At 39.2% G+C, this 19,391-nt stretch overlaps 2 protein-coding genes and 2 non-coding genes across 5 annotated transcripts; 2 read left to right on the forward strand and 2 right to left on the reverse strand.

Annotated features, from left to right (window-relative positions):
- Window positions 1-824: 824 nt before the first annotated feature.
- Window positions 825-12,165, reverse strand: LOC139627747 (general transcription factor IIF subunit 2-like). Of its 2 annotated transcripts, XM_071488813.1 has the most exons (9): window positions 12,013-12,165; window positions 11,173-11,246; window positions 11,044-11,068; window positions 10,465-10,603; window positions 9,204-9,263; window positions 7,955-8,036; window positions 7,210-7,309; window positions 6,698-6,841; window positions 825-6,475 (listed from the first exon to the last, which is right to left on the reverse strand). In XM_071488813.1, exons 1-9 carry the CDS (start codon window positions 12,127-12,129, stop codon window positions 6,353-6,355), a joined length of 864 nt encoding a protein of 287 aa, XP_071344914.1. In that variant the 5' UTR covers window positions 12,130-12,165; the 3' UTR covers window positions 825-6,352. The 2 variants fall into 2 exon arrangements, with proteins under 2 accessions (XP_071344914.1, XP_071344915.1); XM_071488814.1 differs by lacking the exon at window positions 9,204-9,263.
- Window positions 1,878-2,010, forward strand: LOC139628488 (small nucleolar RNA SNORA31). Its single transcript, XR_011692798.1, has one exon. It is a non-coding gene; the product is annotated as a small nucleolar RNA SNORA31 (small nucleolar RNA).
- Window positions 4,494-4,626, forward strand: LOC139628489 (small nucleolar RNA SNORA31). Its single transcript, XR_011692799.1, has one exon. It is a non-coding gene; the product is annotated as a small nucleolar RNA SNORA31 (small nucleolar RNA).
- Window positions 12,166-12,784: 619 nt separating the features above from the next.
- On the reverse strand, window positions 12,785-18,858 carry gpalpp1 (GPALPP motifs containing 1). The gene is made up of 7 exons (XM_071488811.1): window positions 18,633-18,858; window positions 18,369-18,495; window positions 15,248-15,340; window positions 14,872-15,130; window positions 14,477-14,641; window positions 14,262-14,363; window positions 12,785-14,136 (listed from the first exon to the last, which is right to left on the reverse strand). The coding sequence occupies exons 1-7, from the start codon at window positions 18,715-18,717 to the stop codon at window positions 13,918-13,920; spliced, it is 1,050 nt and encodes a 349-aa protein (XP_071344912.1). The 5' UTR covers window positions 18,718-18,858; the 3' UTR covers window positions 12,785-13,917.
- Window positions 18,859-19,391: the final 533 nt, after the last annotated feature.

Consider the following 19,391-nt stretch of genomic DNA (forward strand, 5'->3'; position numbering starts at 1 on the left):
TGGAACTTAAAACAGCGCTCTTTATAAATCACGGTAAAAACGAGTCCTCTCTATCTCCACCAGGGGGCGACAGTGCGAACTACAATTCCCGTCTTCTTCCTCATGGGGGCAACCGAGAGCTAAAACGGCTAACCTATTTAATCTGGAGGCTCCGTGTTCATCGGCCCTTTTCGCCGACCGTACCCACCCGAGGTCGAGGACACAGACAGGCGTCTCCAGTGCACATTGCAAAAACAACGTCGGTGGTTCAGTCATGCCCACCGACGTGTCCTTTAGTAAGTACATTGTGTCGCCATGTTCAGAGAAACAAGCGGTGTAAACGCTTAACGACGCGATTACGTCTTTAGTGTTAAATCTCAATCTGTGAACACGTGTAGCCTCACTGGGGCCAGGTATCGCCGTCCCGATCCGTTTCATGTCGCCAGATCTGGGAAATATAACCCTCGAAACTTGAACGGTGTAGTTAGCGAGATGGGCGACTACACAAAAAGGGCCATGAAGTGGTTTTCGGGAAGTCAGACGCACTTCAGCAGGGGCACAGGCTTTGGCACACATGCTACCTTGCTACCGTGCCCTCCTCCAGGTTAATGCCACCTTGTGCTCTGGAGCCAGCTCTTGGAAGTTCAAAGATAATCCCTCGGTTCAGGGGATGAACCGAGGGATTTGTGTGTTTAATTAATTGAGGAAATAATCAGCAGATTAGTGGATGTGTGGAAATACTGGGACGGCCCATTGGAGACGTGCTCATTATTTTCTACATTGAGATATAGAAGTTTTATGACTTTAACCTGCGGCAGTGGCATTAGATTCTCGATAAATACCTGTTTTGTTTTGTTCCCCCCCCCCCACCCAATTTTCTAGTGTAATCTGAAGTAATTTACTTGCTGTTGTGTTAGAAATTGCTTTACATCACTAGAAACCAAATTTTAAAATGCACAGCTTCGACAGATTGTTGGTGTAAAAGTATTTCCTCTATATTGGGAGTACTGAACAATAATCCCTCTTCTCCAGCCTCTCTTTTCCTAGCGGATCACATGCCGTTTGTTGGACACCTGAATGAGCCAGATGGAGGATGATTGTGGGGTTTGAGCTTCGGCAGAATGCCCCAGTAAACACCACAGTCTGTTAAGACTGTATAAGTACTTGAGAAAATGGTTCTGAGAAAGCAGCTCCAACAAGAGAACTTCTACCGTCTGCATCAAGTCTGATTGAAAATGTATGTAAAGATATGTCTAATTTTGTGGAGATGCATAGTTAGGTCTGACTGTTTAACTGATCATGTCTTGTAGCACTGGCCACACACTGCATCTTTGACAGCCTGGGCTCTCTGGTGTGAGATATCCTGGGTTTTATTATTTCAGATGCAATATTACATGTCCCCGCGCTTTCTGCCCGCCACTTTTCCATGGCGTCTCGGATTGAAGAGGGGAGGATAAATCAAAAACAAATGTCTAACATGAACATGGACCTCCCATTAATCATTTGAGCTGTTTAACATTACACCAGATCTTGTCTCTAAAGACGAAACCTCATCTGTGCACATGTTACAGACACTGTTCTGTAAAGAGCCTGAATGTAACCGCCTTTTCTCCCTTTTCCAGTCTGGAGGTGCAAGATGAAACCAAAGAACGAGATCACAGCAGCTGTAACATACTGTTGAGCAGTCTTGGGAAGAGTTGATACATTGCAAGGCGAGTACATTAAGTTACATTTACTCATTTGACAGACACTTTTATCCGGAGGAATGAGACCTTGGTGTGTGGTACAAGTGGTACATCTATTCAATAAGTGCAAGGATATCAGGTAAATAAGTGCACAGTTTTAGTTAGGCATGTTAGAGTACTAATAATGTTGTCTTTAGTTGGGGTAGACTGAATTTGCATCCACTGATAGACCTGAAGCAGGCTGCATTGGCTTCTGGGTTTGCATAGAGATGCTAAACTGAACCTTCCTCGCGCTTTCTGGCTGCTACATTCTATAGCAGAACAGATTGAATTGAGGAATACATGCACAGTTACTGGACATGGTCCAGATTCACAGGTGATTATTTTTAGTGACTTAAATATGTGTAGATAAGTGGATTGTTTTATTTTGCCCACTGAATCTTTGTTGATTCCAGCTCACTGCCCTTGCTTTCAAGACAGTGGACAGAGGATCAGTATAGGATCAAGTTAATGTTTGTCCCTGTAAGTGTCTAGTGAAAGTCTAGTCGTCTTGTTTGTCATTAGTTCATTTCCTCAGTGTGTTTAGCCGGCAGCTTATCAAAGCATGTTACTGTTAACTCGTGTCTTATTTAGATCTCAAGGCACCACTACTCATTGCAGCATGTCTTTGTGACATTGATGTGCTTTTGATTTTATTTTGAGTGCAAAGCACTTTGTGTCTGGTCTTTGTGGAAAGTGCAATATAAATAAACCTTACTCACTTTACTGTGTTGGATCTAAATGTTTTAAATTTTCTTGCAGGTAATAAGCAAGACTCCATAAACACCTGATGGAGATTGGAACAGTGGAACATTTTTCTCTTCTGCCTGATGCCATACTTAGTTGGCCATATCTGATCACTGCAGCACTGTCCTACGTGTAATACATGGAAGCAGTACGAATCTGCATACTTGTGCATCTGGTGTTTATAAAGTAATAAAAGCTATTTAACTCCATTTCTGAAGTTTTTGTGAATTTAAGTTTAAACTAATTATATATTGTTAAACTTGAATTACTGCATTAGTGTGTGAAAGTCCAGATATCAACTGATGCAGAAACAAACTATTTCCAGGTTCTCTGCAATCAGTACCATTTCACTGTTTACTTAAGAACCACAGATTTAAATACTGTACAGATCAGTGATGGATTAAAGCAGTGGTAAGCCATTTAAACATTCTTTACGTGGTAACAGAATAAGATTAATGGCTCAAAGCAAGGACTAAGCCAAATGTAACCAGGCAGGTAAACTGTGAGGAAAAATCTGCTGTGGAGGTTAAATGGTTCTACTTCTTCCCGTGCAGGGTTGTTACGCTGAATGCCATTCTAGTACAAAGTAAGATTTAAAAATGGACCACTGAACCATTTATTGCATAAGTCAATTAAATGTAAAACACTTTAAAATTAACAGTGAATATGGAAGGGGTAATGTAGGGACATCTGAAGTACATACATAACAGCAATAAAATTTTGCCAATGCAAGTTCAGTCAGCATTTGTCTTGGTGGGGAAATCTGTTAATTTGTAGTTATAAAAAAAGAAAATTATACAATGTATAGAAAAAGGAACCTCGACATCGGTTTAGTGGTGAGAGTCGTAAGATCTAACATTGAGCTCTTTTCCTCTGGATGTACTTGTGTCAAAACATTAAAAACATTATTCAATGCCAAGAACCAGAGTTCATAAACGCATCACTGGTTTCATGAAATACTACACCCTATGGCTCTGATAGAACATCTGAATCAAATATCAGGGGCTTTTACCTTGAGGGCTTGCTGGAGCAATGACCACATGAAACAACATCAGGACAAGACGGTGTGCACTTGATCATAAACATCAAGTTGTTAGCCGTTGCCCCTCCTTTTTGTCTCCTACAAAATAAGAAGATACAAGAACCTCTCCTTTCCTTATAAAATTCAATCTTTGCTTGACCTCATTATCATCTGGTGGCCCAACCTAGGCCTGATCTAGGGGGGGGGGGTCCCCGTCAAATGAAGAGGTGGTGCATCGACCTTGAATGCCCCAGTAAACACCACAGTCTGTTAAGACTGTATAAGTACTTGAGAAAATGGTTCTGAGAAAGCAGCTCCAACAAGAGAACTTCTACCGTCTGCATCAAGTCTGATTGAAAATGTATGTAAAGATATGTCTAATTTTGTGGAGATGCATAGTTAGGTCTGACTGTTTAACTGATCATGTCTTGTAGCACTGGCCACACACTGCATCTTTGACAGCCTGGGCTCTCTGGTGTGAGATATCCTGGGTTTTATTATTTCAGATGCAATATTACATGTCCCCGCGCTTTCTGCCCGCCACTTTTCCATGGCGTCTCGGATTGAAGAGGGGAGGATAAATCAAAAACAAATGTCTAACATGAACATGGACCTCCCATTAATCATTTGAGCTGTTTAACATTACACCAGATCTTGTCTCTAAAGACGAAACCTCATCTGTGCACATGTTACAGACACTGTTCTGTAAAGAGCCTGAATGTAACCGCCTTTTCTCCCTTTTCCAGTCTGGAGGTGCAAGATGAAACCAAAGAACGAGATCACAGCAGCTGTAACATACTGTTGAGCAGTCTTGGGAAGAGTTGATACATTGCAAGGCGAGTACATTAAGTTACATTTACTCATTTGACAGACACTTTTATCCGGAGGAATGAGACCTTGGTGTGTGGTACAAGTGGTACATCTATTCAATAAGTGCAAGGATATCAGGTAAATAAGTGCACAGTTTTAGTTAGGCATGTTAGAGTACTAATAATGTTGTCTTTAGTTGGGGTAGACTGAATTTGCATCCACTGATAGACCTGAAGCAGGCTGCATTGGCTTCTGGGTTTGCATAGAGATGCTAAACTGAACCTTCCTCGCGCTTTCTGGCTGCTACATTCTATAGCAGAACAGATTGAATTGAGGAATACATGCACAGTTACTGGACATGGTCCAGATTCACAGGTGATTATTTTTAGTGACTTAAATATGTGTAGATAAGTGGATTGTTTTATTTTGCCCACTGAATCTTTGTTGATTCCAGCTCACTGCCCTTGCTTTCAAGACAGTGGACAGAGGATCAGTATAGGATCAAGTTAATGTTTGTCCCTGTAAGTGTCTAGTGAAAGTCTAGTCGTCTTGTTTGTCATTAGTTCATTTCCTCAGTGTGTTTAGCCGGCAGCTTATCAAAGCATGTTACTGTTAACTCGTGTCTTATTTAGATCTCAAGGCACCACTACTCATTGCAGCATGTCTTTGTGACATTGATGTGCTTTTGATTTTATTTTGAGTGCAAAGCACTTTGTGTCTGGTCTTTGTGGAAAGTGCAATATAAATAAACCTTACTCACTTTACTGTGTTGGATCTAAATGTTTTAAATTTTCTTGCAGGTAATAAGCAAGACTCCATAAACACCTGATGGAGATTGGAACAGTGGAACATTTTTCTCTTCTGCCTGATGCCATACTTAGTTGGCCATATCTGATCACTGCAGCACTGTCCTACGTGTAATACATGGAAGCAGTACGAATCTGCATACTTGTGCATCTGGTGTTTATAAAGTAATAAAAGCTATTTAACTCCATTTCTGAAGTTTTTGTGAATTTAAGTTTAAACTAATTATATATTGTTAAACTTGAATTACTGCATTAGTGTGTGAAAGTCCAGATATCAACTGATGCAGAAACAAACTATTTCCAGGTTCTCTGCAATCAGTACCATTTCACTGTTTACTTAAGAACCACAGATTTAAATACTGTACAGATCAGTGATGGATTAAAGCAGTGGTAAGCCATTTAAACATTCTTTACGTGGTAACAGAATAAGATTAATGGCTCAAAGCAAGGACTAAGCCAAATGTAACCAGGCAGGTAAACTGTGAGGAAAAATCTGCTGTGGAGGTTAAATGGTTCTACTTCTTCCTGTGCAGGGTTGTTAGGCTGAATGCCATTCTAGTACAAAGTAAGATTTAAAAATGGACCACTGAACCATTTATTGCATAAGTCAATTAAATGTAAAACACTTTAAAATTAACAGTGAATATGGAAGGGGTAATGTAGGACATCTGAAGTACATACATAACAGCAATAAAATTTTGCCAATGCAAGTTCAGTCAGCATTTGTCTTGGTGGGGAAATCTGTTAATTTGTAGTTATAAAAAAAGAAAATTATACAATGTATAGAAGAAGGAACCTCGACATCGGTTTAGTGGTGAGAGTCGTAAGATCTAACATTGAGCTCTTTTCCTCTGGATGTACTTGTGTCAAAACATTAAAAACATTATTCAATGCCAAGAACCAGAGTTCATAAACGCATCACTGGTTTCATGAAATACTACACCCTATGGCTCTGATAGAACATCTGAATCAAATACCAGGGGCTTTTACCTTGAGGGCTTGCTGGAGCAATGACCACATGAAACAACATCAGGACAAGACGGTGTGCACTTGATCATAAACATCAAGTTGTTAGCCGTTGCCCCTCCTTTTTGTCTCCTACAAAATAACAAGAAGATACAAGAACCTCTCCTTTCCTTATAAAATTCAATCTTTGCTTGACCTCATTATCATCTGGTGGCCCAACCTAGGCCTGATCTGGGGGGGGGGGGGGGGGGTCCCCGTCAAATGAAGAGGTGGTGCATCGACCTTGGGGCAGTCAGAAACTATTCATCAGTCTTTTCCTCGCCTTGGTAATGTCGGTACTCTGGCTTGAGTTCCCAGGTATTCTTGTGTGTTCCCTTCACATTGTAGATGCCAATATCTCGCAAGATTTCCTTCAAGTAACTCTGGGAGAAGGAAAAGGAAAGATTAGTATAATTCTCTCAGTCTATGTGAATCAGAGGCATAATAATAAATAATGAGGTCTAAATAAAAAGCTGCAAAATAACATCTGTAAGACTCCAAATACAGATATAACAAGCACTATAGTTATAAATTTACTGCTGAAATTAAAATTCATCACTGTGAATATTATTTCCTGGGTCAACAGTGTTGTTTGTTTGTCTTACCACAGGCTGTTTGGTGATATCCACCAGGTCTTTGATGTTGTAGAACTGGTGCTTCTCAAAAGCAGAAAACAGCATGTCCAACACCTGCTGTTTGTCAGCTCTTGCCCTCTTGCCCTCCTCCTTCTTTTTCCGTTCATACTCAAGCTGCAGCAAAAAGTAAGAACAGTGGTCAGGTACAGGTCTTCACCTTATACAGCTTTACCAGTAGCTTTAAATGTCACAACTCGTTTAATACAAGTCACATTCAAATTGCATCATTTTCGAGAGAATGTAATAGGCTTCCCGTCCATTAATTTCCATTCGTTAGAAATTTGCTTGAGATAGGTAATTTATCATCAACAAAAAATAGGCTATGCAGTATTGTAATATCTACATGATTTGTAGTAATTTGAAGCAAAATTTCTATGGGCTTTTAACTTTATGGTAAATACTTGGCCAAGTGCATCAATAAACACTGTGCTGTATGTGCAGACTACATTAAAAAAGACAAAAAATAAGAACTTATTTCTTACATTGTAAGCATGGTTGGCCACAGGTCTGTAGTTGCTGGTGACAGCTTTATCCAACTGTTGCGATAGCCTGGCTGGCTTGGAGGACTCTTCTATTTGTAACCTGTTAGACAATGAGAATTACTTTTACTTGGCAAATACAATACATCACAAACTGTTTACACTGTGTGACTTGAAAAATAGGAACACCTGTATTATGTAATTCAATGTAATACAATAGCTGTGCAATTAGTGCTATGTAACTTTATTAGGATATTATAGCATCTTTAAAATACCAATTTAAAAAGATTCTAATATTTAATTATTCAAATTATGAAGGGGTTAAGTGTGTATTTAGGTTCATACAAGTTACTCAGTTTACTGTTATTCATAGATGTTATTCAGATGTAACTTGCAACAGAGTTCATTGTACAGTCAGTTCTGTCTGGTAGGTTAAACTTTCATACAGGGTTTGTACAATATGGACTGTTTCTGTGGATGCTCATGTGTGACACAAATGTTGGACAATGAGGTAAACAACTTCACTAAGAAGACTATAATGACATGGCAGACATGTCCATTTATGGGAGTTAATGTCACTGGCTGGACGCAATGCCTAATAACCTTTGCATACTAGTGTACATACATGATAATGTTGACATAGCCTAATACATAAGCTTTATTCATGCATCTAACATTGTAGATTGAATGCAGGTTCAAGTTCTTAACACACTAGCTTGTGTTTGTACACCATTTTGAAAATACACACCTCTTTAGCCTCATATAGCTTTCACTAACAGCAGGTCTGCACTCTGCTCTCTGTACCACCACTCCCTCCAAGGCTATTTTATCTGAAAAAGAAAAAAGAGAGTTCATCAAAACCTCGATAAAAACATTGTCCCAAAGAAGGAAGGGTGAGTGGTTGCGTGTGTGCAAGAAAAGAAGGGATGAAAGCAGACACTATTTGTGAACAACGGTGCAATGTGTTTCAAAGAAATACATCCCAGAAACAAGGGTTTGCAAGCTTATGAATTGAGTTCAGTTCGGGGTCTCCCCTAAATATGAAAGAAATATGCCAGAGCAATCAAGGGTCAGTTTCTGAAACTCATCAAAATCTGATTACAATAACACCAAGTCAAATGTTGAAAGTTCATCTACTCAATGGTATTACCATGATTATTTCTACGATTAATTCCAATTCAGTCAATGAATTTCTCTTTCATACAATCACTTTTTCCCCAACTTTTTCGAAGACCATTTCCAAGCTAGCTACATCGGCCAGCTACTGACTCAGAATGGAGATCATAACTAAACAACATTTTAAAATTGATTACTGCAGTTTCTTTGATACTGCTTCTTTACATGCATGTTTATGTGCTATGGTGCATTTGCACACTTGATGAGAGTGCAATTGAACTATGCAGAAGTTGGTAACAGCTTTGGCCTTCTAAGGGTAAGTGTAAGCAGGAGTCCACTGGCCATGGTAGTTGAGCGCCAAGACAAAAAAAAAATTATAAAATTCTTTAACAACACATCACTGAAAGTGCCACCTGATCACATCACAGTCTTAAGTTATTTACATACAGTTTTGAAGGACGCTTGCTGATGCACATAGAGTAGGTCTGAACTAACATTTACAACAGTCAGATTTTAATTTGCCAACACAATGACAGACATTACAGCCATTACCCCGAGCTGGTAGAACTGTGCTGAAGTGCAGTCTTAACCCAGTCTGACCACATTTCCATCTTCCAGTCAAGACAGTGCAAACTAAGTGCAGATGCTTGATATGAATGATACAACTGTGCAAAGAGAAGAGGACACATGGCAAAAGTGGGCGCTACATGAAGTCAAAGTGTCTAGAGTTTTGGTACCAATACATGCATCTTCCAAAGCATGTATGTGGGTTTCTACTGTGGTACTACAAACGCCATTTATTTAAAAAAATAACCGACACTCAGTGTGTCAGATTCCCAGAGGCGGAACTTTGTCACTCGCTGGCGACACAGAGGACTCACCTGGACCTGCCCCTGCCCCCGAACCTGAGCTGCTGCCATCAGATCTCTCTTCTGACTGGCCTACAGGAAGGGAGGGAGGGATGGTAAACATGAAAATACAGGGGATGGAAGACGGAGGGAGGAGGGGATCGGACAGTAAGTACCACACCCAGAGTTTAGTCGCACACTAAAACGTTTAATCACACAGAGTTTCTTGGTGTAATCTCTGACGAGTACACACGCGTGCGCATGAGCAAAGCAGGCATGCCCTTACAACAAGCGAGCACAGACACGCTGTCCCACCAAAAATACACATCCATGACTGACGGGCTGCACGAATATGGAACTTATTATTTGAAACAATACATTTCTACAACAAAACACTTTGTTACCAAAGCATTCCTCCAGTTTTGACTGCAATTTGGAAAATGCAGCAGTAACTACCTCTCTCCTTTTTTAACAGCTGCCTTAATGCTCAGGTCTCCGAAAAGAAATTCCATATCAAGTTGCACTTATGAAATAAAAAAATTCAAAAAATACATTTTCAACTGTGCAGCCCTAACAAACACACACACGCACACGATGGTGTCCCAAAGTAAGCACAGTAGCACAAGCTCACCTGCACCAAGCAACAAAATGCCTTCGTTACATTTAGAGGACAGACAAGGCTGGTGAAATTCAAACCAAACCAAAGAAACCCATGCACCAACTCAATTAACTTAAAATTCAGGAATGATTTGTGTTGATATTGATCTACTCTCTGTTAAATCAATTCCAAATGGGGCCATTGTGCCTGATCATATATACCCAATCTGCTGAGGTGATTGGCAGCAGACTGAAAAGGTGAAACCAGAACAAATGACGGACAGGTGATCACACACTGAAACTAAAATTCTCTGATACATAGAGACAGAAACACAGATCAGACTGGATGAAGACAGAATTTCCAATAGACCAGCTCTCTTCTATTTTCCATTGAGTGTTCACTTGTCCACGATGTACAGTAAATTTCTTATTTGTGTTCTGTCAGAACTGTGGACAGCTTCACACTCTAAGAAAAATGTGCTGAGAATTCACAAAACACAAGACAAGCAGGGGCAGGCAAGGTGCATGAGGACAGCAAGCTGTACAAAGAGAAGCAGGACGGACGCCTCCGCCACCTGATCACACAGAACTTACCTCTGGGCTCCAGTACAAACAGATCATTCATGTCACAGAAAAGTTAATAACAAAGACATGTGACATCCTCTTGCTGGGCTCAAAGGTGAAAACAGACACGCACCTGAAGAGGTCTCAGTGAAGACTGCCAACATCTGACCTCCCACTGACTGCATGGTGAACGGGTGCTCGCGAGGTGCAGACACTGTCTTGTCTTCTATACCCTCAATCACAGTCAGCTCTTCATTCAAAGTGAAACTCACCTGTAAAGAAGCAGCATCATTCATATTTAATTTCTGCAGCCTCTTTTCTGACTTTTGATCCTACTACTACTATCCTGTGTCCAGTGCAGCAGTATAACAGGGCATGGATACATATGGCCACACTTATGCTATTCTTGATTATATTTACTGAAGAAAATTTGGCTCCTCACAGCCATTGGCTTTTAAGAATCCAATAGTGGCCTTGAAACTGTAAATAAATCTAGTATCATGAATGCACGTGTACTACATCATAATGATGGCTTTCATAAATGACTATATATGTATTACATGTGTACAACATCCTGGGAGAGCACAGTCATAAAAACCCCACAAAGTGAGTGCAACTTCTACCTCAGATATTGCACTGTGCATGGGACTGTCTGAAAGATGTGATGTGTCCATCACCAGGATGAATTGTACTTCTTTTAAACACCACTTACCTCGGCTTTTCCTTGGTTTCCTTTCCTTTGAGAAAGAAACATAATGAACAAAAATTAAAACAGATAGTTTGGCAACAATAACAGGGCATGACTACTGCTATTTTACTGATGCTCAGTTGTTTCACATACTTGCAGATTCTGAGTTTCCCGACCTCGCCTCTGCCAGTTGCTTTTGCCCATTGCTGAGAAAGATATTTGGGCACCTACATGAAGAAAAATCAGTATATTTTATTAGGGTTGCTTTTAAATCTTTGCATTGATCCTTTGAAAAAAAACTGTTGTACCATATCCTGTCACTTTCTTCATGTACAGATTTTGCACAAAAGAACAAAAGAACTTCAGTTTCTAGAGAAGCAAATGAACACTTGAGCTCAGAGGCTGAGTCAGCGTTTGTTTGGTCATGATATTAAACTCAGTTGCCATAACATTCAGGCTCAATATTTTCCTAAAAAACTCGTAACATTATCTCATCTATAAATATTTCTAGCAACTGATATTGCTGTAGAGTGTTAATTTTTCCACTGAGGCACCACTAGTGATTGCTTTTGACCCTCATATACAAGTTCACATTGAGCTGTAGTAGTGCAATAACTGAAAGCATATCAAATGACCCAAGTGTTTTTTTCATGGCAAAAAGCTTTGGCTGTGTTTACTTATGTCAAGCTGTTATGTGCCAAACACTTTTCCATCGAAGGTGCATCTTTTCCCATTCCTCAGCTACTGCCAAACGCCGGACTATAGTTAAATTAATAGTAGTATGGCGTGTTGTGTATTACAAATAATTGTACGATGAGTAGTTGTGATCAGTTTAACTCAGCCAGTTAACAGTTAGCCACCGTTAGCTACAACGCATTCGCTCGTAGGGGGAAATGCTAAGCTACATGACTGTTAGCCTTTACTACTATTTAAACCGGTAACTGATCAAATATCCCAAATGAACTAGCGTTATTAAAAGGGTCACACACGCACCTTTACAAGCCACACACCGGTGTTCTGCTTGGCACCAGTTAAATCCACGTCTCCTTTCTCTGACATGTTTTTAAAATGATGCCTCTGAGAGCTACTCAATACAACCGCCAAACGCATGCGTAAAAGAAAGTATGGCAACTCTGAATGTCCAAATCAGTTTTGTGTTCCTCAAACGCACATAATTAGGTGGTATTGCTAAAAACGCAATTGCGGTTTGCATTCTTCATCCCTTTACTCCCTTTTTTTTTTTTTTTTTTTTTTACCTCTTAATACTACTTAAACTGCTTCTTCATACAAATACAAGCAAGCAACGCAGTTAGCTTCAGCTAAGTCAGATTTAAGGCATTTTCAATGATTCACAAGTTTAAAAAAAATCTGCGAATTCTATCACATTTCTCAGTACTTCCCAGCAGGAAATGGAATAATTCATGATGATTTAATTAATTTAATTAATTGTCTTGGAACCAGGTAAGTAGCAGAAAATTTATGGATGGAGCTGAAACTCCACAAAAGATTTAACAGAAATCCATTAATGCAATAATTTGGAATTAAATGTAGGTTTCTCTCGACACCTGCAATCTGTCTTAAAACCATTTTATACCTAATATCACTGCCTACAACATTAAAGGGAAAATATTTAAGACTTAATTGAGTTAATTGTTTAGTCAATTTAGGATTTTTTAATTCCCTCTAGGCTTTTAGAGGAAACTGAATTCTGTGCTCTTCAAAGACTTTTCAAAACCTGTTGATGCCCCAAAAAATAACACACGGGTTTAAAAAACAAAGTTTAATCATCTTGATTTAAAATAAAAGCAAAAGCAGTTTACTGGACACATGAAAAACTGCAAAGCTACAAGGGGTGCATGCCGCATAACAATGCATTTTAAAGCAATCTGTACAAAAGGTATTACATAGAATCAAATAAATCAATCTGAGGTTTCTACATTTCTAGCAGGGTTGAAGGCATTGAGAGACAGTCTTTATGTCAGTAATCTGGATGGCCAAAGAGTAGTTGGGTATAAGAAAAACATTGTTTCATTCATTACAAACGTAAAACAATAGAGTTATGGCACCATGTTGTTCCTGGTGCCTTTTGTTTTTTCCTTTTCCTGTCTCCCCTTTAGCTCCACCCGGGCTGTTCCAAATTAAGTCTCCACGAGATGATCCTGGCAAGTGAAGGATTAAAGAGGAGCTAGAGGCCTAGCATGGGGACTGCTGTTTCTGCTGCCTCTCAGTCTGGGGTTTATTTGTTTTTTGTTGGCATGAGTTTACTTTGTTTTCTGTAATCTTGATTTTGATGTTCTGGTTATTTGTATATATTTGTGTTTGTGGTATGGTTTTTTGATTGTTTTGGAAGAGTCTTGTTGGTCTGATGTGGGTCACTGATGGCATGTTGTGCACCCCGTGGGGTTACATGTGTTGTTTGATCTTTGACAGGCTTGTTAAATATTGGTCAAAACTCAGTCATTAAAAGATGTTGCAGCATTGAACAATCACTAATTGTGTCATTGGGGTGTTTTATATTATGAATGATGCAAATTTTTGTCTAAACTAACAATAATAAAAAAAATAATACCAGATGAAAATGACTTTCAATGTAACTTTAGTCCATATCAACTAAACTACATTTAACAGATGGTTTTCCAAATCTAAAAAGATAACCTAGAACAATGTAAGAAAAATTATTTTATTTTAATATTTTCTTCCATATCATCAGCGATAATACACTGCCTCCTGGAAAAAATGCAAGCTCCATTGGCTCCTGCTTTATAACGGCTTGAATAAGTATGAAACATTTGTTGTCGCACTGGGGCCACTCAAGTTTTTTCACAAAATGAAATTCTCCATTTGTTTAACACATCAGTATCTGTAGAAACAGTCCACACATTAACTTATGACAATTTGTTAGAGGAACATTCTGTCCTTGCTGTGGGAGAACCGTGTGTTCAGTTCCTGAGATTTCTTCAGGAGCCGCTGCTTCTGTGCTTCATCAAAGCGATTCACCTGCAAGTCTTCATCCCGATCAAATGGTCTCCTCTCCACTGGTTTGTCGACCTTCTCCTTTGCTTTCTCCTTAATCTTCTTCGTGTGCAAACTCATCAGAGACTCAGCACGTTTAGACTCCTGATAACAGGGAGTGGGTAGAGAAATTTGAGTCCTGGGCTTAATGTGAAAATGTACATCACATCTGACATTAACTATATATGGGAACATTCAGAAAAAAAGAATAATGAGTTAATACCACTTACATTATACTTAGACACTTTCTCTGCAATATCCAAGTCCTTGTGGGAGACTTGTGGGACACTGTCTTTCTCCGACTCACCCTTCTTCTTGCCCTCAAGGCGTTCCTATTAGTGAAGAATAGAGCCATGAGAAACAGGGAAGTAATATATAGGTTAAAAAATAAGAAATAAGAATTTCCAATAATAAGAATAAAGACAAGCTATTCTTCATTAACTACCCTGGCTTTGCGCTCCCTGTCTGCCGGTGTATCTGTCCAAATAGAGCGATCTTTGTTCTCTGGACCCGATCTCTTCTTGAAAGTTCGAGCCCCTAAGCCAATGTGCTGCAATTCTGGTGGGAGCTCTGTCATCCATGTTTCTCTGGCCAGTACCTCAGGAGTGTCCTGGTTAAACAGAAATAAACACAGGATTGAATTTAGACAGCAGAAGAATAAAATTTTTTAAAGGCATTAAAAAAAAATGAACAGGACACTGTAGCTCCTGATATGTCACTTAAATATTGTTATTGTGTTTTTATGCTTATTACTTTTATGAGGTAAATCTGTACGTTTAGCTTAAGACTGTATACACTGCAGACTGTGGTGATACAACTGTGGGGGAGATTAGGACTCACGTCTCCCGTAAGCTTCTCTTTCATCCTTTGTGCTCTGCGCTCAAATTCCAGAGCCACAGTGTCATTTATAGGCCCCCTGGCTGGCATGGGTCCAATCACATCCTCATCCTCTCCTTCACTGCTTGAGGGCTCAGCCTGGTAACCTGGAGGTAGGGCAGGCCCTGGGAAACCATCTCCATCTTCACCATCATTATTATCATCATTATCGTATGCTGCTCTGCGAAACCCAGGAGGCAAAGCTGGTCCCAGCACAGGTGGTCTGAGGGAAGACTATGAAGTTACAGCTTCCATAATTCAGTGTTTATCCACACTGCTCAACTAATTATTTTCACTTCTAATAATTCATTGAAATAAACTATAAAATGTATTTGCTTACCTTTCTGGTGAGCTCTGTTGTTTCTTAAATCCTGGTGGAAGAGCTGGTCCAAAGAAACCATCATCATCCTCTTGTACCTTTGATTTCTCCACCCTGTTCAAAGACATTTCATTCATTGGTGCCATTTTCTGAAAAGGCATCATTCATAATGAGTTTTAAGCTGTAATTAATGGCTTTTATAATAGTTAGCAAATAATGTACAAATGCTTTATAGATAAGTTATAAGTCATTAATGAGAAAGAAAGTTGGGTTACCGGGTTGTGTAAAATCCTTCTCCAGCATGACACATGTCTTTCAAGGTAGCTCTTTAATAGGATAAGGATTGCAGGACATTTGGCATTTGACCTAAACCCAGTTACAAACTGCTTACTAACATTTACCACTGCATACTTATTATAACCATTCATTAACCTGATTAATAAGAACATCAACAACGCTCGTGCTCTGTTTGCTATGGTTGATAAGCTTACAACCCCCCCAAAATAGATAGTTTCAGAACACTTTTCCACAGAAAAATGCAATGAATTTGCTTGCCTTTTCAATGAAAAAATTAAATCTATAAGGCTAAATATCAACACAAATCAGCAAAACAATACTATCATGCAATCCCCAAAATCACCTAGGAATAAGTCAACTGTAATGTCTGAGTTTAATACAATTGACCAAAAAACTGTAGAAGAAAAAAAACTATTGTAAGCTCTGTCCAAACAGATCTGCAGCAAATAATAAATTGCTCACTTCAATCAGGCACATTTCCTAAAGCCCTAAAAGTAGCTGCCATCAAGCCACTCTTAAAAAAGAGAACATTGGATACCACCATTTTAACCAACTACAGACCCATCTCAAACTTCTTGAACTCCAGTGGACTCTTGTGGACAAATTTCAATCAGGCTTCCGACCTCACCACAGTATAGAAACAGCTCTTATTAGTGTTAAATGACATAAGGTTGAACACTGATTCAGGCAAGGTGTCAGTTCTGGTCCTGTTGGATCTCAGTGCTGCGTTTGACACTGTGGATCACAGTATACTGTTGGACAGGTTTGAAACCTGGGCAGGACTCAGCGGGACAGTCCTAAAATGGTTCAGGTCCTACTTGGAAGAGCGGAGTTATTTTGTGACCATCGGTAGTTATCAATCTGATTGAGTGCCTATGACATGTGGAGTTCCTCAGGGGTCAGTCCTTGGACCCCTTCTGTTCAACCTGTATATGCTGCCTTTGGGTCAAATTCTGCAGAATTCTAATGTCAACTATCATAGTTATGCAGATGACACACAAATATATCTTGCACTGTCTCCAGATGACTGCAGTCCAATAGAGTCATTGTGTCACTGTTTAGAGCAAGTCAAAAATTGGATGAACCAAAATTCCCTTCAGTTAAATCAAGAAAAAACTGAGGTCATTGTTTTTGGCAATAAAGAGAAGAGGGTTGCTGTCAGTAAACACCTTGAGTCACTGTCTATAGAAACTAAAGACCAAGTCCGAAACCTTGGCGTGCTGATAGACTCAAATCTGACCTTCAACAGCCATATCAAATCAGTCACCAAATCAGCCTTTTATGAACTTAAGAACATATCCAGAATTAAGGGTTTCATGTCCCAAACTGATCAGGAGAAGCTGATTCATGCTTTTATCTCCAGTAGACTTGATTACTGTAACGGTCTTCTGACTGGACTCCCCCAAAAAAGTATCAAACAGCTGCAGCTCATTCAGAACGCTGCAGCTCGAGTTTTAACCAGAACAAAGAGATCCGATCACATCACCCCAGTTCTTAAGACCTTACATTGGCTCCCAGTCAGCTACAGAATAGATTTTAAAGTTCTGCTACTGGTCTACAAATCACTGAATGGTTTAGGTCCAGAATACATGAATGACATATTAGTAGAGTATAAACCCAGTAGAGCTCTGAGATCTACTGACTCAGGTCAGATAGTGGAGCACAGAGTTCAGGCCAGACATGGTGTAGCAGCATTTAGTTGTTATGCTGCACACAACTGGAACTAACTACCAGCAGAACTGAGATCAAACATTTCTCTTTTCATGTGCTTGTAGCTGAGCTCTTTTTAAGAACTTAAAACTCTATTTTCTTCTATTTTACTTTTTTGCCCCTGTTTTTAACTCTATGTTTTCTTTTGTTTTTATGCTGTTTTATGCTGTTCTTTTTTTTATGTAAAGCACATTGAGTTGCCTTGGTATGAAATGCGCTATATAAATAAAGATGCCTTGCCTTGCCTTGCCTTGCCTATACCTAGAGTTTGACTAGCCGCTGACATGCAAACCTTAAAATAGTACAAAGAAGAGAGAACAATATTTTTAAATTTAAATTTCTGATCTTTGAATAAAGACACTCATGCATCAGTGTGTCCTGTTTATATAAAATGTTTAGTAGGCTAATGACATGGCTGCATGTTTCTGTTCAGTAATAATGCATTTTGAAACGTCAGCAAACCACTAATAAGTATTTAGGTTTGTGTACTTTCTAATATGTCATCAGGTTTGCAGTTCCAAATGTTAGTATGAAGTTAACACATTAAGGGTCTTGGCCAGGGCGGAAGCTATGGTTTAAATTACCAGTTATTTTCTCTGAAAAATGCTCAATGCAGACCAATGCAGCCTCCCAGAGTCTGAGGTTAAGTCTTCAGTCCAACAGTCCATAAAGATATTAGGTTTACTGCTGTATATGACAAAGAAAAGCAACAGATTCGAGAACCAGAGGACGTTTGTTTTTTGCTTAAAAAATTGACCAACGATCAAAATTGTTGGCAATTAATTTTCAACCAATGAACCATTTCTAATGAGGTATCAGCTAAAGGTAGACAAACACTTGCAATTGTAGATGTTAATATATCACACGCTCTGCAATCCATGGAGTCTGAAGTTATATGATGAGTCTCCCTAATGAAGTAAATGTTGAGTCTCCCTAGTGAATTAAAGAGCTAGAAAGGCAAGCAAACTTTTACACAACCTGGCAACCCAAAAGTTGTTATTAATAACGGTTTATAACAGATCTATAAAGCATTAGTAAACCATTTACTATAAATCCGTTAATTGCGGTTTGTAAAAACCTTTTTGAATGGTGCTTAATCAGAAAGTGGTCATTTATAGTCCACTAGTGAACCTACTCTGCAGGTCTGTCTCCAGATGTGTGTCCTAACTTGGCTCTCTTGACCGACACCTCTTGCTCACTCTCGTCCGAGGAGCTCGACGGTTCCCCCCGTTTATAACCCGGAGGCAGAGCCGGGCCAGCGACTACAGAGTTCAGGAAGAAAAACAATTAACTACCGCGGGAAAAACAACCTGACATGGATGTTAGCGATTCACACAACATTTATTCTAAAGTAAGCGTAGCTGAGAGTCTGACAAGATATTCTAGCTCTCATACTTACATCCATTTTCGCTATCAGAGTCCTCGTCGCTTTCTTTCTTGAACATCGGGGGCAAGGCAGGTCCGATTAGTTTATCAGACGACATATTTGACACTGATGATTTATTTCCTCAGTCACGTAGTTTTTAGTTAATTCTAATAAAGTCATGAAGCTGCGGTTTACACCAGAGAGACAATGTAAGTAGGAAGCTCATAGGGAGAATTTCACCTTTCACACAGGAAGTAAACACTTCAGTATCTTCTGCAGACTGTGGCGATACAACTAGTCGCAGTAAATCAGAAACTCATTAATGAACTCATTAATAACAGCAAAGAAATGTTTTATCTGATTCATTATAACTTAAATATGCATTAGTTTAAAAAAAAGTTGTTTTTTTTCTATTTCTCTATTTCCCTAGCCAACTTGGAACATATGTCATTCAGATTTTGGCTGGCAGCTACCCTCTGTCAATAAATTAACTGGTAACTACTCTGATAATTGTTTGAGCCATATTTCGTGTACAAATGCCAAACTAAAATGCTGTTAAATATGAGTTAAAAGTTAAGAAATTAGTAGATTAATATTTCATATGTAATGATACTTAATTATATACTTACAAAGGCCATTTTTCTGCATTGTGCACTATTGATACTTTATGTACAATTCCTGATTATACTTACATGCCTGTTATTCACTTTCAACACATGACTTTTACTTGTAATGGAGTATTTTTACAGTGTAAGTTCCTTTGCTTAAGTAACTCTCAGTATTTTTCACTGC

This window comes from Trachinotus anak, unplaced genomic scaffold (genome assembly GCF_046630095.1).
Source record: "Trachinotus anak isolate AG129_WGS33_773 ecotype Australia unplaced genomic scaffold, CSIRO_AGI_Tana_v1 ptg000011l, whole genome shotgun sequence".
In the NCBI taxonomy this organism is placed as follows: domain Eukaryota; kingdom Metazoa; phylum Chordata; class Actinopteri; order Carangiformes; family Carangidae; genus Trachinotus; species Trachinotus anak.

Excerpts from the sequence above, each read along its gene's own strand:
- LOC139627747 (XM_071488813.1), bottom strand. The coding sequence starts at position 12,129 with ATGCGTTTGGCGGTTGTATTGAGTAGCTCTCAGAGGCATCATTTTAAA. Across the intron at positions 7,310-7,954 it reads AGCTATATGAGGCTAAAGAG|GTTACAAATAGAAGAGTCCT; the intron begins GTGTGTATTTTC and ends ATTGTCTAACAG. Across the intron at positions 6,842-7,209 it reads TGGCCAACCATGCTTACAAT|CTTGAGTATGAACGGAAAAA; the intron begins GTAAGAAATAAG and ends TTTTTGCTGCAG.
- gpalpp1 (XM_071488811.1), bottom strand. The coding sequence starts at position 18,717 with ATGTCGTCTGATAAACTAATCGGACCTGCCTTGCCCCCGATGTTCAAG. Across the intron at positions 15,341-18,368 it reads TCTGGAGACAGACCTGCAGA|GGTGGAGAAATCAAAGGTAC; the intron begins GTAGGTTCACTA and ends GTCTTTGAACAG. Across the intron at positions 14,642-14,871 it reads AAGAGAAGCTTACGGGAGAC|GACACTCCTGAGGTACTGGC; the intron begins GTGAGTCCTAAT and ends CTGTTTAACCAG.